Source organism: Aythya marila (genome assembly GCF_965140915.1).
Source record: "Aythya marila genome assembly, chromosome: 1".
Lineage (NCBI taxonomy): Eukaryota > Metazoa > Chordata > Aves > Anseriformes > Anatidae > Aythya > Aythya marila.
Window position 1 is genome coordinate 194,977,341 of NC_139042.1, and position 26,357 is coordinate 195,003,697.

Here is a 26,357-nt window from a genome sequence, read left to right on the forward strand (position 1 = left end):
AGATGGCTGATATGCACTCCCAGAGCATTAACTGACTCCATAGGCATCTTATCAAAGTCCACGTGGCAACACTTTAGCCAAAAATTTCCATTCTAGAAAAGTTAATGTATAAATTAACTGTCACAGTAGATTCTTTTCCATGCTTTTCCTTTCTTTTACTGCGACCTCTGAGAGGCCTATCAGTTGGCTACACCGGGCCTTAATTCCAGAGGTGTCAAGTACTCATTTATTTCAAATGGCTGTGGGAGCGTACAATTTCTGTGAGTTCAGACTCATGGTATACACTGTTAGCAGGACACAAGGAATCACTTCTTATCATTCATATGACATTTGAATCTTCCTTCTGCATGTTTACATTATGTATTGTGCTTGATATGTGTGAATTAGGCGCACAGAACTCAGGCTACAGTTGGGCTAACTCATTAAGACACAAAATATTCTCCAGCTAAAATTCCAAAAAATACTAATGGTAGAGAAAATGTATTTCTTATGAACATAAAACAAAGACATAACATTAATGCAATTATTCTCAAATATTTCCCCCTGTTCAGGAAAACAGACCTGATCAAGGAGAACAACTACATTCAATTAATTTATACACTATAGTAATCAAAGCCTAAAAGGAAACAATGATTTGAAATAAATGAAAATAACACTTTTGAACACAAACAGGTAATAAAAAGTTTGAAATGGTTATGTCATATTTAAAATATCATATGATGCGTAGGGAATGTCAATTGGTAATTCAGTTTCTGATAAACTAAATTGTTACCACTTCATATTTTTCAAAGATTTGTCTTTTTCAAACAGGTTTAAGTATCAGTCTCTTACTTGGGCAACAACAGAAAAATGATTTACCTTGAAATAAAGAGTAGGTGTTAGAAGACTGGGAGCTTCAAGCACAGTTAGCTAGTCCTGTTGTCAGCCATACTTCAGCTTGATGGTGCCGTGCTGAGGAGGATCCATTTGGTCTTTGGTTGGGAAGACCCCCGATGCAATGGATCAAAAACCAATACAGCCCACATCAGGGTGATATCAATGAGGCTTCATTGGACCCACAGTGCTATATATGGCTAAAAGTGTCTTTTGACTACAGCTAGCTTCCTCTGCAGTGGCAGCATGGCAAGAAACTGATGCAGCACTGTGCTGCACTGAGACAAAGGCTGGTCACAGCCATTAGTTATACTGCATGCAGGTTCAGATTAATAAAAGCATGAGAATATGCTTGTCTTCTTTAGACCTATTTACAGATGCTCAGAAGTTATTAATTAGCTTTGCCTGAAAGAGATTCACAGTGATAGAAACTGCTCCTCAACATTTGCTTTTGGTTGCATTGTGCTAATCCATTGCTCCTGTTCTCAACCCAAGTGAGACAGCACTAACAGAAATAGCGCTCCTGTCCAAATCAGCATTGTTTTTCATTTTCTTCAACCTATTACACCTGTGAAAAAGACTCAGAAGAATGAATACATTTGCTACCCACAGAAAATCTATCAAGGTTGTAGGAAAAGAGCAAGCATAGTCCAAGGAAGGTTAGCTGGGTCTTTTGACCCCATCACGGTAGCACCTTCAGTGGCTCGTCTCTTCTCCACATAACTTGTAGGCATCGTGAATCTAATTCTGTATTTCATCCTTTCAAACTTCCACCTTTGGGAAATTAAATGTGATCTCACCTCACTGAAGTCTATAGAACTGATATGAAAACTTAATTGACTGTGAGATCAGATACTAAATCAATATTAATTTTTTTTATACATACGGAACACTTTTTATGCAGTTCATGAAGTTTCACTGACCTACACTTCTCAAGCAACAATTTTTCAATAATATTCAGTTCTTCATAAATAATTAGAAAAAGGAGAGCTATTCAAAGTCATGAATAGTAGAAGTACTTGCTGTTCAAGCTCTGGCCCTCAGTGATCACCTGCATCTACGAGAGTTTCCTCTAAAATACACTAGAGAATCTCAGGCTATCTTTACATTTTTGCTTTCATGAATAGCAAAGTGTTTTTCTTAGCGAGAATACAGCCATCAGAAAAGGTCAGAAGCTGGCATAGTAATGAGTTAATTTACATTCTAATGGACATACAGCTATTTATTTTGCTTGGCTTCTGCTGCTCTGTGAATTGCTTATCAGTCAGAGATTTAAAATAATTTCTGAAACTAAAAAAAAAAGCACAACAACAACAACAACAACAACAAAAACCACAGACTACATATCGTCTCCTTCAGATTAATCTGGATATGAAGCAGTGAATTTCTGGATCATAGTTAAAGTAGTGTAGAAACAAATGCAACACTGTCAGTGACAACTTTTGATGCTTAAGAGTACCGGATGAAAACTAGTAAAAATTTACAACAATTTCTTGAAATAAGAAGTATGTTTTTGGAACAAACATCTTTTTATGTGGTCAACAAGAACTGATCAGTTTCCACAGTCAAAGTTTGGTACTAAGCACTTACAGAATATCTTTTAAGTATTACTTTTAAGTATTAAATATTTTTAAGTATTTTTTTTTCTTTTTTGGCAGCTTTTATCAGAACAGTGTTACACAGTTACAATTTTGTTTCCATGTTGATAACATACAATATTATCTAAGGACAGCCATGTCTCGAAATAAAGAAAATGCAGGTACAGTAAAATTTGAAACATATTTTACTGGGACAACTTGACTTGGAATGGAAAAAGATAACAAGAACAGAGGAAAACCTGTCTCTTGCCTTTGATTAGAGAATATCCTACTAAAAGTTCAAAATGTTCAGTCCATATGCAGGTTTGTGGTTTGCAACTGCAAATAGAATTGGAAGAACTGTTAATTTCCTGACTGAAGTGTATAATAACGTGCTTTATGTAAATACTAACCCAATTAGCTGAAGTCTGCATTCCTTGATACTAACACTTGAAGACTGGAGAAAGATCTTAGCAGTTTGCTCACAGGTTGTAAACTCTACTGACATCTTGAAAAGGTCAAGGGCATTCTTCTGTACATACAAGAAAAAGAACCTTTTGCTTGGCATAAGGAAATTTTCTCTGAAGAATCTCTAGTTTTGCTAAGGTGTGTACTCCAGTGACTGCTACCAAAATCTTTGTTGCTAGTTCATGTGTCCAGCCAGGCTAGGCATTACAGTCTCTGCTGTACTGTTCTAACATTGCATGAGCTAATGATGCAAGTAGTGCCCCTTCTTGGGCAAACACATTGTGGCAAGCGACTATCCCTGAGCAAATCAGACACATGAAGGTGAAATGATTGGTATATGTCACACACACTCAATCAGCAAGATAATTTAGAACATAAATTGCATCTTCTGAGTTCTGACAGCTCACGACTGTTGCTTCTAGATTGGCCTGTGAGTTTTGTCATTCCCCTAAAGACTCTACACTTGCTAAGAACATGACTGACATCTCAGCCTGACTTTACTGAAAGCTAATTTAAGCTATAAAACTAACTTTTCAGGAACACTGCACTGCATTTTCACAGAGCTCTCTGACAGTCAGAAACCCTGCCTAACTATGCCAGCACTTCTGCTCTTTTGTGTGCTTAAAATCTTCACCAATTTAAGCTTTTACATTAGAGAAACCTCAGTTTACATTATGGCATGTCACTTTGATGAGTATCAAGGCATGTTCCCAATATTTTCTATTAATATGCAGATGGAGCATGAGGTGTTTGTACACGTTGTCCTAAAGTTCTTTTCATGAAAATGCATGCACAGTCTTTGGCAATTGTGGGAGACAAAGGTAAAGCAATTAAATATTAAAGGCATTCATTTGCTTGTATGTGAGCTTCACGTTAAGACTTGCATGAAAAGGATTAACAAGTTATTTAGTGTTGACATCTATACTATAGTATATATATGTATATATATATAGTATATATACTATACTCTTCTCAATTCCTTCATTGAATCCATTTTTTCTCCCAACTACCCTGATCCTTGGAAGTCTGTTACCAAACTTCCACACTTTGTTCTTTGCTCCTAGAACTTCTGTCTCCATGTCCTGATCCTGATTAAAAAAAAAACACAACGGATTCTTAAATAATGATCAGAAAAATCCGTAAAAAAAAAAAGAAGAAAAAAAAAGGGAGAGAGTAACACTAAATATAGGGAAATGTTCTTGGTCTCCATGACTATTTCTAAATGAGAGACCTTGCAATGTGATACTCCACTCTAACGGAAGACAAGCACAAAGGAATTAGTGATGAACTGTTCAGCTGAGGTTGGATGGCAAAGAACCCAGCCTAGAAAGTTTTCACCTAACCAAACAGAGGTGGCAACCTCACATGGAACTGAAAAACTGTCTAGATTCTGGTGATTGTACTGAAGAGTTATCCAAATATCATCTCAGTTACTTCACCACCATCATGTCTTTTGGTTTGCAGTATGTAACCGTGTGGCATTGCCAGCTGTGACAGAGGACCTATAGGTGGAAGGTTAGATGGAATACCCTAGGGCATCTCAAATTTTATTGGATGCCCATATTTATGCAGTCTACTGAACCCCCTGTTAACCATCAGTGGACATAGGCATGTGCCTGCACCAAATTAGAATAGAATAGGAGGAGGATAGGATAGGATAGGATAGGATAGGATAGGATAGGATAGGATAGGATAGGATAGAGTAGAGTAGAGTAGAGTAGAGTAGAGTAGAGTAGAGTAGAGTAGAGTAGAGTAGAATAGAATAGAATAGAATAGAATAGAATAGAATAGAATAGAATAGAATAGAATAGAATAGAATAGAATAGAATAGTTCAGTTGGAAGGGATGTTCAAAGATCATATAGTCCAACTGCCTGACCTCTTCAGGGCTAACCAAAAGTTAAAGTATATTATTGAGGGCATTATCCGAATGCCTCCTGAGCACTGACAGGCATGGGGCATCAACCGCTTCTCTAAAAAGTCTGTTTGAGTGTTTGACTACCCTTGTAAAAAAATGTTTTTTCCTGATGTCTAGACATCAGTCTGAACTTACGGTGCAGCTTTGTGCTATTCTCTTGTGTTTAGACACTGATATGAAGACACCTAAATTTTGATATTGTTGTCTGTGAATACAGTCTAAGAACAGGAACTTAGATGTACAACTACAGGTTTAGTAGCATAGGTGCTACTGCATCCTAATGCCAAGGGTACCAACTACCTTATCTTACTCAGAAATCTGTGCTGGAACTGCTGATATAACAGAATCTGTGAGAGACATCAAAACTTTGGTTGTCATCTTTGACAATCTTAAGTCTCTCACCCACTCTGCCATTCCAGTGGAGATCTTTTGATAGCACAGTGCATCCCAGCTGGTCCTGGATGTCTTCTAGTGAGCTCAGAACTGAGCCCAGTTTCAGTCCTGAATTCTTTGAGGTTTGGAAGCACTGGAAAAGAGTTCATCACAAAGAAACAGATAAGTTAAATTGCAGCCTCTGAGAGAGCCTGTTACTTTCACCTGACTGCTTTTCTATCATTATTAAATTACACTGTAGTAACTTCAGAATTTTGTGTTTAATATGGATTAAGCTGTCAGCGTGATTCTGAATTTTATTGGCTTGCCTTTGAAATCTTTTGTGTGACAAAGAGAAGTGTCAGGAGCTCAGGTGTGTTGACTGTAATTGACTCATTTTCAGACCACATGGCAGAATGATAAACACTTGATAGCAACATAATGAAAAAGTAATCATGCTACTTGGCCACAGTGGTGGAAACTGGAATAAGCAATAGCATGCTTATTTGATTCTTCATATCCAGACTTGATTCAAAGTAATAATTCCTTTACACTTTCCTGCTCCTTCACACCAGCTTGATAGACCAGTTCATTCATGGTTACAAGGATTCAGGTACAACAGAAAGGTTGGCAGACAGTGGGAGACTGTGAAAGACAAGAATAACAGTAGAAAGAAAACTAATCACAAAACAAGCTTTTACATGGTTGAGTGTTAGTTATGAAGGAATATTATTTAGTGTAGGAAGGTGGAATATTTAGCTAGGGTTGTTAGCAGAAACACAGTGTGCAAGTATTTGTCTAAATGAGTAAGAAAACTGCAAAGGGAAAACTTAATTTCTAAACTCTTGCTTCCCTGATTGAACCTCTAGGTAATTCACTTGGCTTAGAGCTCCTGAATATTGGTATTTTCCACTTCGATATGTTTCTACTTAAGATAAACCTCTTTCTTTTCATGTCCACACAGTCAGGAGGTAATTCTCAGTATTTGATTTACTTATGAAGAGGAACAAAGCTGAATTTTGTAAAAGTTTTGCAGTGATGGAAATTATAATGGTGAAATGGCATCAAGTTCAGAAGCTTTAGTGTAAGACCATAGGAGTTTGAAAGAAAAATTGAAGAGACAGAAATTATGATTGATGGCCATGATACTACTGCAGTACAGAACACTAAACAGTATAAAGCATGATAAATTGATCAAGATAACATAGTGTGAAAAAAAAAAGATGAGAAATGTCACATTTTTCTGAATTTCTGAAGGTTCAGAGACAAGCAATTAACATAAAGAAGGGCTGTGTCCTTAAATCTAATGAGTGGACCTGTACTGATGTGAACTTTATGATCTTTAGATCGTGTGTTGGTCACATGTAGTCCTGTGCAGTACTTAAAAAAGCTAATGAACAGAACATTAAAAAATGCTGCTGATAAAGGATCCTGACAAGACAGTTGGGAAGTGCTAAGTAATAAATGAATGCATCACAAGGAAAAGCAAGAAAAATTGTGAGCAGGTAATTTTTTTTTTTTTTTCACTGTGACAGTGCTCTGTCCCTCAGAGGACACTAAATTGATTTTAGACAGTTGGGATTTAGACAACATGTCTAACATAATGGAAATAACCCTCCAATACTAAGAAAATTGGAACAGTGCATAAACATGACAAGTTAAATAGAGAAGATTATGGTGCTGACAACCGTGAAGCACCTTGTGGACCTTGCAGCTGGCCTAGTCTTAAAAATTACAATTTTTAGAAAGACTTATGGTACCTAGCATGTATGTCCTTCCTTTCTTAGCATCATAACTTACTGTATAAGAAAGCAAACTTGGATTCTTTGGATCTGTACTACATCTCGTTCTTTCCCAGTATACTCACATTTTGCCTATATGATCACTTAGCAAAAACTTTGAGCGTATGCTTGAAGACCATAATTAACTGAAAGAATCTGGATGAATAGCACAATTAATAAATGCTGGTCATCAGATAGGATGTTATCTACTTTTTCTCTGAGGTTTCCCAAATAACAGGTAATTAAAAAGACACTAAAGCTAATCTGTATGCACTTCACCGAGTCACATTACCATTTTGCTGGTGTATGAGTCCAATCAGCCAGAACAGGCATAATTTGTGGGTGATTACATCCCTGGCTTTTTTTTTTTTTTTTTAAATATTATTATTTTTTTTTAACTCTTTTTAAAAAGTCTTATAAGTTAATTTCTAAAGAATAATTCATGTCATGGAAATCAATAGCAAATGGTCTACTTCAGGGGAAGAGGAAGACTCTTTTCTTCAAAGAAAAGGTTGTTTTAAATTAGAGCTTGTTAGTGCTCCTCTGACAAAGGGAGTTTTAATTGGTGAATTTACTAAAGCTGTTTTTGTGAAAAGCACCTGCATTTGTAGAATATTTTAAACATTTGATTGGAATTTAAAAAACAAACAAACAAACAAACAACAAACCACAGATCTGAGATTAAATTTCTAGTTAAATTCTACATTAAATCCATAGATGCATCCAAGAAGAGTGATTGTGTCACTTCTGTGGGATGAAGGACACGGAGGTTCATAGCTGCTGAACATAACATATATTTGTATTGCAGAAGAGATTGTGTACCTGACCTGCTTAATATTGCTTATGATAGACAAAATGGCTCCAACAAGATAATTTAAGAGACTACCACAAAAAGGCCAATGTGGCTTAAACTCTGATTTCTACTGAGTCACCTTTGGACAAGGAGTGCAAAATTGTAGAGAAAATGTAATGAGTTTGAACTTAACATTAGATAGTCCTGATAATCTGAAGTCTTAATTAATTTGTCTTACTATAAGCAGTAAGACAAATTTTATTTTATCTCATAACCTGAGTAGATTTTTGATCTATCAGGCAATTGGAAATTGCAAACTTAATCTCTTTCTCACTGGGTGCTCATTTTGGTGAAAATTTCTAGAAGGTTTCACAACCAGTCATTGTAGGAGATGTGTTAATTATATTTCATAGGCTAGGGGAAACCTGTTCTAATCCCATTCCACTTTCAATGAAAGCATATATGCAACTATATTTGTACTTATATTTATATACTTGGATTTAATAAAAGTAAATTTGCTGCAATACCAAAATATTAAAAAATACAAAATACACACAGAATCAAAATCAGATTCTCCATTGAATGTTTTTTCCCATGAAGATTATTTTGAAAGTTGTGTGAGTAATCTTCTGCATGACAAAGGACCCTACATGGGAGATATGAGATATGAGGAACATCAATAATTCCCTTTAGACCAGTAAAGATTATTTACTATTGAGGAGAACTTAAAACAAAACAACAAAAACAGCCAACCAACAGCAAAACAAAAAAAAAAAAACAGTATGCAAGTAGCTATCACATATTAATGAATTGAAGTGTGTTTACAAACATAGTTACTGAATGTATATTCATCCTTTTGCTAGTATGAGTGAGTTAGAAAGGGAACTGAACTGCAAGTTCTACACCAGCACTCTGCAATAAAAGTATTTTGATCTAGTCACAAAACTATATATCTTGTTACACCACAGTTATTTGTTTCCTTACTGACAATCTAGGAGCTCAGAAAGAAGCCTGTAAATACTTCAGAATTGGTGAATGCTATCTAGAGGCTAGATTTAATCCTCCACTTGCAAAGTTCCAGAGGCATTATTTTTCTTTCCTAAATTTATTGGATTTAGGTAAAAAGATTATTTTCAATGCAAAATTCTATAACTGAATGTTTTCTTAGGTATTATATTGCATTCTAAAACACCATTACCTGTTTTTTATTTCTATTAGTCTTTGACATCAGTATACATTTCCATATATAACCTTTGCAGATTAAAATAGCAAAAAGAAAGTTTTGGAGAATGGGTATCAGGATATTTCCATTTGGGGTTCTTTTTATGACTTCATAATTACAATGATGAATATTTTCTATGTACTTCATAACCCTAAACTGTAAAACTTATGTATTAATACTTTCAGTTTTTGTAAAAAATCTCTGAACTTCCTAGAATTTCTGTATAATTCATTATACAGAAATAGTATAGTTTCTTCATTACTAACACAAACAGCCACAGAAATGATGTTAGAGTTAATGCTCAGGGTGAGAAGCATCATCAGCACTTTGGTCCAGTATGCAAAGCCTTTGGTTTGCAACACACAGAATGTGCCACCTTGGGATGTTGTTGAAGAAATTAGTTTTTATTTTGTGGCAATGTAGCTTGTTTTGATTTAGTTCTTACTTCCCACCCAACATGGAATACCAGGATGGCCAAAGAGTCAAGCTACATCATCTGTCTAGATTTCCTCTTACAGGCAGCTCCAAAGGCTTTCACATATATATACACACTAATACTAGTATATAGAATATAGTATATGGCATATACATGTAGTATACATGCTATACTAAAACCAAACCAAACTAAACCACAACAAAACAAACCAACTGCCCTTAACCAACCAAAAAAACAGTCTTTATTATAATATAATTTAAATATTTAACTTTTCAAATAGAGAAAATGTAAAATTATTACAGAATCAGAGAGTGGCTGATGTTGGAAGGGACCTCTGCGTGTCATCCAGCGCAAACCCCGTGCTCCAGCAGGAACACCTTGAGTGGGTTACGAAGGAACCTGTTGGCTTTTGAAGATCTCTGGGGAGGGAGAGTCCAAAGGCTCTCTGGACAACCTGCGCAAGAGCTTGGTCACCATCACAGGAAAACAGTGTTTCCTGATGTTCAGGCAGCACAGTTTGTATTTCTGTTTGTGCCCATTGCTTCCTGTCACTGGTCACCAGTGAAAGGCCCTGGTGCCATCCTTTTTGTCCCCTCCTGTCAGTTATTTCTACAAATAGAAGAGATCTTCCCCCACTCCTCCATCCTCCCCCCCCCCCCCCACCCCCCCCCTCGAGTCTCTTCTTCTCCACGCTGAACAGTCCAAACTCTCTCAGCCTTTCCTCATAGGGGAGGTACTCCAGTCCCTTCATCACCTTCATGGCCATTTGTTGGACTCTTTCTAGTATGTCCATGTTTCTCTTGTATGTCCATGTTTCTATTTCTGGGGAGCCCAGAACTGGATACAGTGCTCCTGGTATGACCTCACCAGTGCTAAGAAGAAGGGAAGGATCAACTCCCTTGACCTGTTGGCTACACTCAGTACAATGCAACCCAAGACGCTGTTAAACTTCTTTGTGGATAGGGCATATTACATGTGTCCTTAAGTTACAGATCCTTGTTTCCAGTCAAATCAATTACTTCCTGAGCTACAGCAAGCTTTGTACATTCCCTACTGCTCCCCCCCCCCCCCCAATTTTCATGTTAGGCTCCCTGCTCCTTTCAGCAGGTTCCTGGATTTAGGCTGCAGATCTCCATCTCTTTGACAAGATCCCTCTTCCATTTGGTTAGATCTCACAGTAATTGGAAATGTCTCTCCATTAGGAGGACCTCAGGGAGGAGTGATCTTCCTTCACAGCAGGAGAACTAACGTGGATGGGGTACTGGGCATTACCCAGGTATTCCTCAGAAGAAGGAAGGTAATGTACACATTTGGAAGAAATCTAACAGTTACTGTCCATTACACTGCTACTCTACTACATGGAAAATACAGACGTAGCTGAATTAAATAAATGATTAGAATAGAATAGAATAGAATAGAATAGAATAGAATAGAATAGAATAGAATAGAATAGAATAGAATAGAATAGAATAGAATAATTCTGTTGGAAGAGACCTTTAAAGATCACCATGTCCAAATATATGATGTTAACTGTAAATGTCTTTTAAGCCCTTTCATAGCTCACATGCTCTGGTACCTAAAGTGTTTTAGGTCAGGGTTGTGCTTCAATTCAGGTTAAAAAAACGATCATCTTAGAACATGACTCCTTAGAGAACAATTTACACGACCTAAAAAATCTTTTCTGAATTCCTAATTCTTCATTATCTGGTTTCTATACTTTCAGCTCTATTTTAGAACTTTTTTTAAATTTTATTTATTTATTTATTTATTTATTTATTTATTTATTTATTTTAAGCTAGGTGTTTTTCTCCCATTTCTACAAATGAACAAATACTTCCAGGAGAACTCAAGGAAAATACATTCTGAAATGACAAGCTTAGTTGTTGGCACTGGAAATGAAACATATTATAGGACCTGGGTATTAAGGAAACACCTTCCCGTCTACTTTGCCCGTGGACAATTGAATTATCCAGTACTTTTGCTAATAAATAATTGTATAGAAAATCCTAAAGAAATCATGAAATTCAGGTCATTACTAACAATATTAGAAACTCTAGTTAAGTACGTGGCTCCTACAAGAGGCTTAACCTTCACATGGCATGTGGAAGTATCACATAACTTTGAAGTAAATGTGGCTGATGGAAAAAGAAAGAGAAATAAATACAGATTTAAAAAGCAGGAAAAAATGGCCTGGCATAGAGTCTCATTGATTTTTTTTTTTTTTTTTTTTTTTTTTTACAGTTGATCAATTTATATTTTATTACCGATGGCATCTTACTGAGAAAAATAAATAAGCAAGTTAGATTTTAAGAAATTGCACTGCATTTGACCTTTTCACTGTAATGTTGTGCTCTACTGATTATCTGTAATGATTCAAAAACACTGGCAAATTTTGACAGCATTCTTTGCTCTGTTTCAGGAATTTACATTAGCTGCATAAAAATGCTTTCTGTTTGCTTATGTTTTATTAAGTAAGTATTCCACATTGTTTTTTATATCAGTAATGTCATCTGTCTAATGACAATGACCAATCTCTCTGCTATCTGCAAGCTTTACTAGCACTGATTTTATGTTTTCTACAGGATCATCATAAAAAATGTTACATGGGCAAAAGCTAAGAACTTCTCCTGGAGGAATCTCATTAAAAATATATTCCCATTACTGATTTCCTATATAGAATTACATTAAAATATGAAACAGTTAACCAATTTTTCAATTCACTGTAAGCCATAATAATTTTACTTCTTTCAATTTTTAAATAAGGAATGGTGTGTTACATGTAAAGCCTTACAAAACTCCATTTATATAAAAACAAATACATATTATAATCAAACTTTAATGTCATTAAAGAATTGAACATATAATTAATTGGAAATGATCTATTTTCTGCAAGATCATGTTAATAACTACCCTTTTATAAAGCAACTCAGATTACTTTTTATGGCAGCATAAAAGGGATTCCAGGTTCAACTACAGTGCATGAGACAAGTTCCAAATTTGTGATTATATGTATATATCTATTTGAAATACCCTCAGTATTTCTCTGCATACCTCTTGTGAATAGGCAGACACAAATCATGTATCTTTGGCTGGATGGCTGGTCAGCTCGTCAGCCAGATTCCTCTGTAATTAGTGGAACATGATGGGCATCTTCAGAGAACAAGCATCTTAAGCAATGACTAAATAAAATTATATAAGTGATCCTATTCAGGTACTTATTTTCAATCGCTTACAACAGGGGAAATTATTTTGACAAATGTAGGCTAGAACTAACCTTTCTGCAGTTAAGGTGCAATTCATCTGATCAAAGGTAAGTAGAAATATAAATACAAAACTTTGGTATGTGCGTTTTAAAAAACTTTAATACTCAACAGGAATGGATAGGCACTTTTAGGATATTCATTTCAGCTATTTTCAGATTCTTGTACTATCTAAATGGCCTTATAGAGGTGTTTGTTCTCTTCCTCATACAGGGTGTCCTGCTGGCTGCCTGGCTCAGATGCAGAAGAATACTCTGTAGCCATCTACACAGGGTCCCTGATAACAATGGCTGTGGCCATATATGTTGTAAGACAAGTCTGGGAAGAAAGTCTGAAGCATGTAGAATGTAAAACAATTTCAGCTCATTTGGCTTTAAGAACATATGAAAATGTACATTTCACAACAACTTATTATGACTGTTTAAAAAGGGCCATTCTGACTGGAACTGCATATTGCTGTTTTTTCTTTTAAAACAGTAAAGAGCTTAATAAATGTGAGACTGTGGTGTACAGTGAACAAGTTACAAGATCAACCTCTTGCTTAATTAAGATTGACTTTAATGGAAATAATTTTTATAACTGATGGTCAAGAAGTGAATGTTAGCTGGATCAGATTACCTAGCTGTTCCAATTTTACAACCATCCCCACAAACCACTGTAATTTCTTCGGAAGGATGAATAATGACATTGTGAGAATAATTTGCCATGTCTATAATCTCAGTGAAGTTTGACATCTGGCCTTATGTCCTTATTCTTTCTGTCTGCATAGATTTTTTTGGAACTTCCACATATATATATGTACACACACACACACACACATTTGTATGGTGTAAACATTTAATACATGTACGGCATAAGACAAGATTATTTCTCTTTCTGAGAAGTACTGTGGAAGAAGTTAAAAATTATCAAGATAGTGACTATGTTTAATCAGAGACCCTCTCCTTCAGCAGTTTGTGCCCCCAGTCTTAAAAAATATGGACAATCATAAAATAATAGAAATGTATAGATGACAAGGGACAAGACAAGACGGAGTTCATCAAGTCCAACTTCATGCTCAAAGCAAAGCTAAGTTCAAACAGTGGGCTGACATTCAAGAATGACAGCTTCTCAAAATTACTGAAATGAAGGAAAATGTAACCAGAATGACAAGCAGAGGTTCAAATAAATGAAGAATAAGGTAAAACATGGAAAGAAGGGCTGAAATTGAAGAGATGACCATTTTCTACACTGCCACATCTGTTGGTTCTCACTGGTCACAGATCAAAGCCCACGGACTTTTCCCCAGACTCTGCCTGGATCGTTCTAGGGCCTACCATTTGTGTAACTGTCCTTCATCTTGGATACACAGTAGAATTTATCTGCCAGTATCTGACTATCTTCTTTTAGTGATTCCTGATATTTATTATCGAGAACATTACATGCTAACATTACAGGCTTAAGAGCTATGTAAAAGAGCAGCTGACCGCACACTATGCAACTAGGATCACATTTACAAATTTTTTTCTTTCTACTTTTTTTTTCCACTGGTCATTCATTTTTTATTTTATTTTTTTTTTCATTAGAGAACATTAAGATATCTCCTACGCTACTTCAGAGATACAGTAGTATTTTACTGGGCTAGAGAGGTACTACTTGGCCCTTGATACCTAAAATAATTAAATTTACTGAGAACAAATAATTTAAAATACAGAAATAATTTCACATGGATAGAAAGAAAAAAATGTTGACTTGGTATTGACAAATATATTTATTTAAGGTATTAAATTATATGCATATACTACTATGAAATTTCTCATACGCAGTAAACCTTCCCTATGATGTTTACAGAACCCTGAAGGGGTTAATATATTATTACATCATTATTATATTATATTATTTTTACTCTTTCAGAAAAAAAAGTATTATTATTATTATTACTATTGTATTCATTATTTCTATTTTTGATATATTACCAACTTTCTGTTGCGGAACAAAACAACTCATTGTGGAAATGGAAATTAATTGATAAAATTAATTTATAGACCATTAAAATATTTTCTCATAAAAAGGTTTTGAATTTATGCTTTTTTCTTACATATAGCATATTTTTCTAATTATGACTCGATCTCTAGAATTCTTCACTGCCTAGAACATATGAAATGCAATAAAAATTACTTACATTAGATAAAAAAATCTAAAATGACTATTAAATATAATTTACGTATAACTGAAACATTAAAAATAAGGTGATCTTATGAATGTGCACGAAGAAAGATTATCTTCTTTTAGCTCATGGTAATAAAAGGTACAAAATAAATAAAAGTCAAGATTTTTCTCATTTACCAAATGGGAAAACTACACAGCATGTTTCTTATACACTGAAATACTGTTCCGAGTTATGACAAATATGTCTTTGGAAAGTAATTTGTTTTCTTTAGAAATATGTTTTGACACACTTGGGAGTCAACTTTGAGAGTTTGTGTCTGACAGCTTTGGCTTCCATGTCATTCTTATATTGTAATCTGAAGGTGACACAGCAAAGGGGTATGTATCCTGGTGTTGTTTTTGATTGTGGTTGAATTATGAGTCACCCAAAGGCTTTCTGAGAAGGGCAGTGTTGTATTTAATAAATGTATGCTCTTGACTTGTAAAAAATAAAGAAGTTGAGCAGTACTCATAGAGGGCAAGTGTAACCATATTAAAGCCTTTCAATAACATAAAAAAAAATAGCTTAAAGAATTGCACAGGGAAAAAAACCATCTCATCTAGAAGACTAATTTGTTTCTGCAGTTTCACTTGATGACAGGCAAATTGTAGAAGCCAAGAGAGTTTTGTGGCTTATGTAAATTGTTTAGGTAGTGCCTGAAAATCACACCTTCCCATCTTCCCAGTGCTGTGTCTCATGTCTGTAGCACAATAGATAATGTACTCACTTGTTTCATAGTGTATTAGCTTACTTTATTACTATAAAATACAATGTCTACACAATGTACTTTGACAACAGATTTGGAAACCCAACAAATGTCATTTAATAGGACATTACATTATACTGAACCGACAGAAACATTGTTCAACACATTTAGACTAAATTTTAGACATGCCTCAGTACACAAGCATATGTTGTATGGTAGTATTTAGAGTCAAGCTCTGTAGTTTTTCCTCCTTAGACTGAGATCTCCCAGATCTCCTCTGAAGAAGTCTAGGATCACTCAGAGCCTAGACTATGGGCAATTAGGAAAAACAAGTTTCTTCATGCACCAGAATTTCAGTTGATTCTCCCATGTACCATGCTTAGGAGGTACCTAACTACAAAAGATGCCATTTTTCAACAAGACACATACAAACTGGTTAGTTTTCTTATACTACTGCTTGCAAGAACAGAAGAAAATCTTCTCTGGCATGGCCAGATTCCAGTGTAGTCAAGCCAAAACCTCTTTTTCTCTCAAACAATTTGTTTTTCAATTCATATTTATTTATTCACTAATATCAGTAAGACTGAAATCAGTTTGCAATGCTGCCAATAGAGCTCTTGTGTTCTACCAGTAAAGTAGGCTGCAGCTACCAGACACAAATGTACTCTGTGGTCCCCAGCAGACAGAAGTAGTTGCCTGTTCTGAAGGCAGAGTTCCTGAAGCTCTGCTCAAAGCCAAGATGCATGGCAAGTCTCCGTGTAGACCTAATGATGATGTGTGACCTAATGATGGTGATGTGTATTGTAGCCGTGGGCATCTTGTGCATAAGGACTTCATGGCAAAATAGCCATTGGAGCAATGGCAGTTAGCTGTTTATGAAATGCCATGATGAGAATCTATGTCTATAAAGTATTCTTTTTGCTATGAGATTCTCTTAAGGGACCTATTACTCCTCTCAAGTGTGCAAACTAACCTCTGTTAATGTCAACAAGAGTTAGGCACACACATCCCTAGGATAACTGTCCCCATAAGTTTTAATGGAAGCACTGTTCAGATTTAGTACAGACCATATAAGCCTACATTAGAAAACAGTACAACTGATAATAAAAGTACTTCTGAAACAAAATGCTTACTAATAGTCATTAAAAACCTCCTGTGCAATATATGCCAGAAAGATTTATCTAATGGTTTGCAAAATTATCCACAAATGTACCACACAGTGCACGCACATTAATAAGAAAGAAGCAGCAAAACTATAACACTATGACTTTGAAATGCAATTTCAATGCAATTAATACTATTTCCATTAATACAGTGCGTTACTAACTGTTATTGATACTTTTTTTTTTTTCTCCCAGAAATATGTAAACAAATGCACACTGTTTCACTGCTAATCAAAACTATACAAGAAAATATGTTGAAGTCTCATTAGAGCAAATTTTACGGTAGCTGTTCTCTATCCATGACTCCCTCTGTTCAGATTTATCTTTCTCTGTGCTACTGAGATGTTACCACTTCTCTCACTAACAAGATTTAGTTTGATTTCCTTCATAAACTAGGCTATATGTAACTATTTTTAGTTTACCTGCTATAACATGTAAAATATTTATTAAACCAGATTGAATACTAGATAATTGCATCAAGATGCTTAAAAATATTTCAAGCTATTCAAAAGTATAAAACAATCTGGATGTGTAGGACAAAAAGTATGTAAAAAATCTGTTGGTTATTAAGAGAGTACATGTTCTTACAGATAAAAATATGATACTCTGTAAGATGAGACATGCCTTGTAAAAACAAAGCTGGAAGTGAAAGCAATGTTTCCCATGTCATGTTATGTTAATATAACAGCAGTATTTCTTGAATGGTAACAGTATTTTCTAAAGGTCTTTCAAAAACGTTAGTTCTGAAATTAACATAGAAAAGAAAAATGCTCCTCTCACAGGGCTGTAATGAAATTACTTTGCACAAAATTTCAATTTCTATGTAGGGAAGGTTGGAAGGGACAAGTGGCCAAAGCTGGGCGGAAAGAAGAGCAATATGACATCTAATAGCAAAGTCAATGAAGTGGACCATGTAACATGACTCATCATGGTTTTGATCATAAAGTATTTGACATTGCTAGCTAAGAACAGCAACAAAAATGAGCAAAGAAATGAATCAACTCCAAACCCAACAAGAGAAGGATACTTTTACAGAGTGATCATGCTGAGGAAACTGTTGAATTTATGATGTCATATGAAAGAATATAATTGCGAGATGGAAAGAAAAAACATCAGCCATGAATCTTTGTTTTCCATCAGTTTTAAAGACAAAGTATCCAGGATCAGCAGAGCATCTTGCAGAGGGATTGCAAGGCAAAATGGGGTGATGAATTAAAAGCAGAAAATTAAAATAGGATATTTTAGCAACATGTTGTATAGAAGTTTACGTCACTGGCTTCTAGTTGCCAGTGATGCACGCAGTTAACTTCTAGATTCACATGCGTCAGTTTGAATGGTTAAGATGTTTACTTCTGGGTTCACATGCACATTCCCTCTGCAGGATCAAACTTCCCTTAAACTCACAAACAAGAGATACATGTGCCATTTTAGAACACAGCACGACCAAAAATGCAGTTATTATCAAATGGATCTCAGTCTCTCTAAACTTCAAAACTCTCTTAAAAAACAGGAGAATAGGGATCAAGAGCAAATGTACAGTTGGAGTAACAGTCTGGAGAGGGAAGAAGCAGGAGTGCTGTAAGACATTGTATCTCACAATATCTCTGGTTAGAGGCAACGGAAAGAACCATAACTTCATGAACAAACCAAGTATGAACAGACTGCTATTAATGCAAATGTAGTATTCCTGCAAAGCAACAAAACCAAGACTGGGTTGCTTTAGGGAGAAACTGCAGGGAAAAATGCAACCAATGACTCAGGAATCTAAAAGAGAAGAACTAATAGGATAATAGAAAATATCTGTAAGTCCCCAAACAAACATCTACACCATTACCCTAATAATTTAATATCTTCAAGCCCTCAGTACTGTTCAATAGAATGTCTTTATCTGGGGATGAGCAAGCCATGAGATACAGGTCTCATGTTTGCACCAGGCACTCTCCTAACATTTTGAATGAAGAATTGCAAGAACAGAGTCAAAGCTCTACAGACCTCAGTGGTAGATTGAGATCTTGGAATGAGGAGAAATATCTGGACAGACTAGTGTTAGCAGGGAGATAGTGATGTCTGTGCAGCTTTATCTTGTGAAGCACTTCCAAGAGAGAGAAGAATCATGAGCTTTCCTGACCAGTCATCTTATAGAAAGCATGAACAAAAACCAACCAAACAAAAACAAACAAACAAACAAACAAACAAGCAGACAAAACCAAAACCAAAACTAAAACCAAACAACTTTAATTTTTATGATAGAGAGGTAAATTTGAGGATTGATCCAGAGAAAGGGCATTCAGGATTTAATATTTCTTCCATTGAAGTCTCAAATTTCTGGTTGTTTTGAGAATTGCTGATGCTGCATGTGATGTACTGGTATCTGCTATCAATCTGGAGGAATTATAAGCTTCTACAAGGATTTGTACAAAATCTGAGAAAGATACCTGGTCATTCTTTCATTCTCACAGTTTACATCTGCGTAAGAAAACCTTGCCTCCTCATTTTGATTGTTTGTACATCATGTGTGGCCTATGCTATCTCCCTTATCCTGTCAAGGTGAAACTGGCTGCTGGTTTATTCCAGTCCTGTGCCAGGACTGGACTAACTACGAAGCAGGACAGTACATCAGTACTCTGGCTGCATTTCATATTAATCACCTCAATTTCTCAGAGCCTATTTGGATTCACCCATTAAAAAGTAGCTGTCTGATGTAGGAACTTTGCCAGGCTTGTACTTGGTGCATTTTGTTCTAATATTTCACTCCCAGTGCTTGTTCAGGAGTTGCCATAGCTTCAAGCATTAGTCCTGGGTTGTCTTCCAATTTCCTTAACAACAGCATCTCAGACACAGTCTTGATAGTTCTCCTTTTGATTGTGTCAGTTTGTTTTTAGATACAAACAATTTTTTGTCTGCTATCTATAGATTCATATATTTCAAAGCTATCTTCAAACGAGATAGTATATGTCAGATATTTGGATAGCTCATTTTGTTCAACATGCAAAAACCAATTTTTTATATCCTAACTAGTGAATAGTATGCACTCTATAAATTTGTTACATATTGCTTCAACAATCATTCTGCCTAGTTTTTTTTTCTTTCTTTTTTTTTTTTTTCTTTTTCTTGAGTAGTTCTGAAGTAATGCAGAGTTTCTGCTCTATATAGAAAGACTAATATTTCAGTCTTTAAGTACTTCAATGGTCAAGCAACGGAACACGCTTCCTAGAGAGGTAGAGGCCCCATGCCTGTCAGTATTCAAGAGGCATTGGGATAATGCCCTCAATAATATGCTTTAACTTGGGGTTAGCTCTGAAGTGGTCAGATGGTTGGATTTGATTATCTTCTCAGGTCCCTTCCAACCGAGCTATTCTATTCTATTCTATTCTATTCTATTCTATTCTATTCTATTCTATTCTATTCTATTCTATTCGAAAGCTCTTCCACACTATTTCAGCAGCCTATTCTTAATGCAGACTGCTGCAGAAACTGTGTATTAACTGTGAAGTCTGAAACAAAGCTGGAAAGTGGCAAATCTGTTTGGGTAGCAAAATGCTTTCATATCTTTTTCTCTTTTTCTTCCCATTCTTCTCTACTTTTCATTTTTTAATTAAGCATTTTTTCCCCAACATCTTTTCCTGTCCTTCCTTATCTTTTTTCCTAGTATGAACACTTATTTCAGCTTACAGTAATCAGTGAAAACTATATGGCTGATCAGCAAAAACAGATGCAAAGAAACTGAAGCAAACAGCACATGTATTTAACATAGAATCTAACTAACAAACGGAAAGAATGTAAGCTCTCTAGCCATAGAGTATCATAGCCTTCACTTAAACAAATATTGTTCTTAGACATACTATGTATCATTTCCCTTATTTATCTACCTACCTATTTATTTATTTATTTTTAATGAACAGTTATATTACTAGTTCTGCCTTAGAAATTGTAAAATGAGTACAATAACAATTTGGTGGGACTTTCTGCAGTGGGTCAAACACTAGACTGTATCACATGACAGCTCTCTGCTTCAGATAGTCAAGATAGTTCAGATAGTCACTTTTGTGACCTCTTCACATTTGAGTACAGCCATCCCTCCATCTTTTTTAAACATGCAGACCTTTCTTTTCTTGTATGTGCAGACCTCCTAAGCTTGAGGGAAAAAGGCTTTTTAAATTTTGTATTATGCATATGGGTCAACATTCTTTACTGTATAAGATTTATTTTTTTCCAGTAGCAAGAATATAACTCAGCCAGTGTTGATCTGTCTTGTGTCTGCAATGTAGATAAGATGGCTGGATGACAGAGAAATTAAGTCATTTACAAAAATGGATTTGCCACAGTAAACTATACAGTCAGGTCGTATTCATATCAGAGACAGAACACATTACAAGGCAATGAACAATGTTATGCAAAACACGGTCTCCCTCTTCCACAAGCAGGAACACTTCTTTGGCATTAATTTTAAAAATGAGATGCTAAAGACATGATGCATAGGATAATGATAGAAAGGGATAGTATTATTCAATTGTCGTTACACATTAAAGGGAAAAAAAAATGGACACATGAGTAATGAGGATGTATACCTTGCTTCACCAGTGTCATCTATTAAGTATTTTAGAATCATAGCAGGTTTCTCCAAGTACTAGATTTTTATTTTTTATTTTTTATTTTGTATTCAGATTATCTCACATGACCAAACCATATAATCTGTTTCTTATTCAATTTATGTGGGGTAGACATTGACATGTGATCTAGTCATCCTCAGTTTCCCTTATAGTCAGTTAAACAGAATATCTGCTTTGAGGATACAGCTGACTTACGTGAAATTTCTATATTGAAACAACATGAATTACCCTAAAAGGCCTATTTCTATCCAGTGACTATAAAAGGAGATGTGATGACTAGCATAGACACAATTACCTACATTATACATGTAGATGTATATTTTGATTCTGTGATTCTGTGATATTTGGTCACATTAATTCATCCCCTTTTCTTAAGTGTTTGTGACAAACTGTTATCCTAAAACAGTTCTCCTATGACTCAGTGATCTTTGTAGATCACTCTGTACATTTTCAGTTTTCTTTTGAATCACTCAAACTAACAAGCCTCTGCTTTTTCGTTAAGGAGACTATTTCTGAGTCTAACAATCTGAAATATATAAGAGATATTCCTTATTTCTGATGTACAGTAATTTAGTATGGTAAATTTAAACTTTAATTTGTTCTGTGTTATCCCATTAAGTTTCATTATTCTGTAATGCTTTCAATCAGTTCCTCTAGTCGTAGTGAACAAAACATATGATGTTTTCACCACATTCTTTAAAAAACAACGAACTAAGCAATGTCCAGTCCAACAACAGAGGGTTAGGACTCAGGAACACGTTACTTCATTTGGGCCTTGTATTTTGTGTCAGCTGAGATACTGTAACTATCTGTACCTCTGTTTTTCGCCTGATGGTGAAAGGCAAGATTGTGTAAATTTACTCATTTATTTATTTATGACAGTTGAGCTCAGAGCAGTATCTCTTATCTGCAAGTGATGTTTAGAAAATCACCACAGCTTAGTTATTGTACCAGAAATTGTTAAACCAGCGTGCTCATCCACTTATTTTGATTACAAGTTTGTGCTTTAAGAAGAAATTAAGAAATTCTCTTGAAAAAGAGGAATTACAATCACGGGCATATGTTGCTGCTTCAGTTTATTTTATTTATTTATTTATTTATTTATTTATTTATTTTTTGCTACTGTCCAGCACTGTTTGCTGAAATATCTATTTTGCTGTCTATTATCACCCAGGCTTGTTCAGCATACTCGATTTCACACTCCACTTCTCTCTGAAGATTGGTGTTCTGAATTGTTTTCCTCTTAGCATTTTTCAAAATAAAATCCCATCTTTTGAGGTAACATTAACCCTTTATTCACTTTATTGCTAAATGATTCTCCCTAATTTGTCAACACCATCAGAAAAAAAAAAATGCAGCTTACTCCATTTTTCTAGATTCTTAATATATGTAAAATAAAACCAGATTTAATATCAACTATTATAACACCTCTACAGTAATTAACTTTCTCCTAGTTTATATACTAATATGACACCAATTGGTTTAATTACAAAGAAATATCAGATACTGTCTCCTGTAAATCATTCTTTTACATATAGCTATAAAAATACTTTATTAACTATGTGAAGCTACAGATATTTTGTCACTTTATGTTTATATTACCAGATTGTTATATGTTTTTTTAATGACAAACATTTGGCATATGCAGACACTAAAGGTTCACTTTCCAAAAGGTATTCTTCAGAAGGAAAGTAATAAGTATTTCTGTATAGAAACATTCTTTTTTTTTTTTTTTTCTTTTGAAGCACGAAGTAACATACATTCAGTGACATGAATGCCTTTAGAAGAATAAAGTTCTTTAATCAAAGAAATTTCATCTTATCATTTCATATAATTGCAAATTGTGATAGATGCTCATCACAAAGAAAATTTGTTTGCCTTGAATGTTGAAAGCTATGAAATTACTTATCACTGTCAAGGTGTTAAGACTTCTGACACTATTGCTTTCTTACAGATAAGTCTTGACTTTGCCCCTCCAGAAATGTGTATTAATGCTTACTGCACCAGGTTATTCAAAAAAAAAAAAAAAAAAAAAAAAATTTGCTAGAAGATATTTTGTTTTTAAAGCAGAGAAAAATATACCACAATCTTTGTTGTCCAGAAAGAAACAAAACAACTACGGTACAATACTTTTACAATGAAGGAAAAAGACACAAAATAGCTTATTGAGACCAGTAATCTTGTAAAGGGCTAAAAGATTGCTCTGATTTGGTCTACCTTAATTATGCAATATATAAAATTACATCTAAAGCTTGCACCACTGGTTTGGGACAATAAGAGCTTGCTGCAGGCATCATACAAAATATTAAGGGGTGAAAGACCCTGAAATGCTCTAGTTTTACCCTTATACAGAGAAGGGAATGTTGACACTCAAAACACAAACAGGCATGTACACAACCATTACATTTTGCCTAGAATACTTAATTGCAGACATGCTTTTCCAGAACCAATGGTGTTACCTCCAACAACATGGAAATTAATTTCCAATCTAGCACACAAGGATGTAGTGAATATATGGATGTCTTATGGTTTAGAACCTTTTACAAACATTTTTGCAATTGTACAGACTTTCCAAACTTACCTCCTCTATGGATAATCAAAGAAGTTTCACTTCCAACAGGACATTCTTTAAGTATATCCACTACTTCTGCATGGCTCAGGTTCTGTACATTCTGCTGGTTGATCTCAACAATGAGGTCACCTTCACACAAACCAGGACATCCCTGAATGTCTAGAATTTGCTTCACCCTCTGTCCTGTAGGACTGTCTGCTATAGTGAAGCCAAAGCCCTGGGCCCCTTTCACAATGGTTAAGGTCATGAGTTCAGCTTGGGTGGCCCCAGAAGAAGCCATTGATACATTATCATCATGGGCAGGTGGTGGGAATGTGCTATCAAGCTGACTATCTGCTGGAATGGAGTGCAAGGAGTGTGGTGGTCGATCTGTTACGTCTGGAACAGACTGAGAAGTCCTAGAAATGTATTCCAAATAAGTTTCATAGTTATGTCTTCCATTTACCACTACCGGAGGCCTCTCCATTACTGCAAGGGGTGGCACCATGCTGTTGGCAGGATCTTCAGGATCAAAGGGCAAAGGGTATCCACGACATAGCACCAAGTTGACACTCTGACCAATAGGAACAGACTGGAAGAGTTTGACTACATCTGCGTGAGTATGTCCAAGGACACAAACTTCATTAATATAGACAATGACATCACCTAGAAAGAGAAGAAAACATAGTGACAACATGAGACAACTTCAGTCACTGTATGCAGTGCATTTTTTTTTAATGAGATAGAACTCTACTAAAAATAAAATAAATTAGATCACCATGCTGACTTAAATAGAGAAGACAACAAAATTAAAATTTGTCTGCCAAACAATGTAATACAGGTAAACAATGACAGTTCTATTTCTTTTCTGTGGAAGTTCACATGGAGAATTAAGTCAGATCCAGCAATATACCTTTTCTGAACATATCTTCCCTATTTTTTCAGATCCTTGCAGTGCAGTCCACATTTTTGTATAGTACATGTTATCTTTTCATAAGATAAAATGAACGTTTATTTGGAGGGCTTGTTACCAAAAAAATGTCACTGTTTGGTGAAAAATAAAATAAAATAAAATAAAAAAAACAAAAACAGGAAGAAAATAGTAAGTTCTTATAGACTTAAGTATCAATGAACAGGGAAGAAAGATTGTTCTAACATGATACTTTTTGCACTGAACATGATATTGACAGTTTCCTATTAAATGTTCTTACTTGCCATCAGACATTCATGACTACTACAGTAATTTTCTATTCTAGACATGAACTGAACCACATCTTCCATATTTTAGAGATGTTTGGTGGTATTTTGTTGTAGCCATGATGGTTTAAGAACAGTGACAGGACAAATTTTGTAGGTATGTATAATACCTTTTTATTAGACAAATTGTTATAGTTGGAGTAATCTATTACAAGTGCCTGAAAGACAGCTTAATGTCTCCAACTAAACCAGTTGGTCAAATAAAAATAAAGATGCTACCTCTGTTTCCAAATCTTGTTGCTGATATTGTACAGAACTACCAGACAGAGCATGCATGAAAGCAAAATACTTCAAATCAACAGACTGCTTGTGAGTCTCCATGTTACTCATGCACTAAACATATTCTGTTACTGAAAAGAACAGAAAAAAAATCAAGTTCCTTCTTGTTATTAGATGGACCTTTATATTCATAGACATAAATAATTTTTAGGGTAATGTTAAAATGCATATTAAAATAAAAATGAGTAATCGATGCAAATTATTTTCAAAATAGCTTTATGACCCCACAGTTTGTTTTCACTTTAATAAAATATTTACATTTTTCTAACAAAAAAAAGAGGGAAGTTTGGTTAGAGAAGTCTGCAAGTTAAACTATTTTTCTAAGTGAGGATAATCTCCTTATCCTACCATTAATTAGGAAGAAAAAATAATTTATAGAGACAACACAGTGAGGTGTCTACAAGGTACACTGTTCAATAATTGACTTATCACAACATAATGTTTTTTAATGGTATTTCAAAATTCAGTAATAAAATGAGAATGATTTAGGGAGGAGGTGGTTTTGTGTGGAATTGCTTCAAGTGTATTTATGAAATTATGTCTTTCAAGTACTTCAATCAAAAGATCTAATCAAGCAAACTGAGGAAAAAAAAGAGCGTCATCAAGATGCCAGTGCAGGAAAAGGCAAAGGCTGTTTCTATGTGAAAATGAAATGGTCAATTCCCACACGATCAGACGATCTAACAGCCTGACAGTAATTAATTGCACATACACAAATTGTGATTCATAGAAAGATTTCTTCAGAGGGTGTCTAGGGAAAAATGCTAACAGAATTTGTTTAAATGTTTATGAATATTATTCACAAAAACATTAGGAGCTGCAAATACCGTTTTAAATGTGTCATAAATATATGTCAAACTATAAGCAAAAGCAATAAGTTCATTTCATAGGTAGTGCTCCAATG

At 35.0% G+C, this 26,357-nt stretch overlaps 1 protein-coding gene across 4 annotated transcripts in view; it reads right to left on the reverse strand.

The window, feature by feature from the left end:
• The window catches only part of MAGI2 (membrane associated guanylate kinase, WW and PDZ domain containing 2), a 771,385-nt gene that overhangs the window by 99,277 nt on the left and 645,751 nt on the right, over nucleotides 1-26,357 (reverse strand). For 3 of the 4 annotated variants that reach the window (XM_082759165.1, XM_082759164.1, XM_082759163.1), the window contains one exon: nucleotides 23,948-24,583. The exons of the other annotated variant lie outside the window; for it this stretch is intronic. In XM_082759165.1, coding sequence (XP_082615291.1) covers nucleotides 23,948-24,583 — 636 coding nt within the window. The remainder of the gene's footprint in view (nucleotides 1-23,947; nucleotides 24,584-26,357) is intronic. 4 annotated transcript variants of the gene reach the window in all.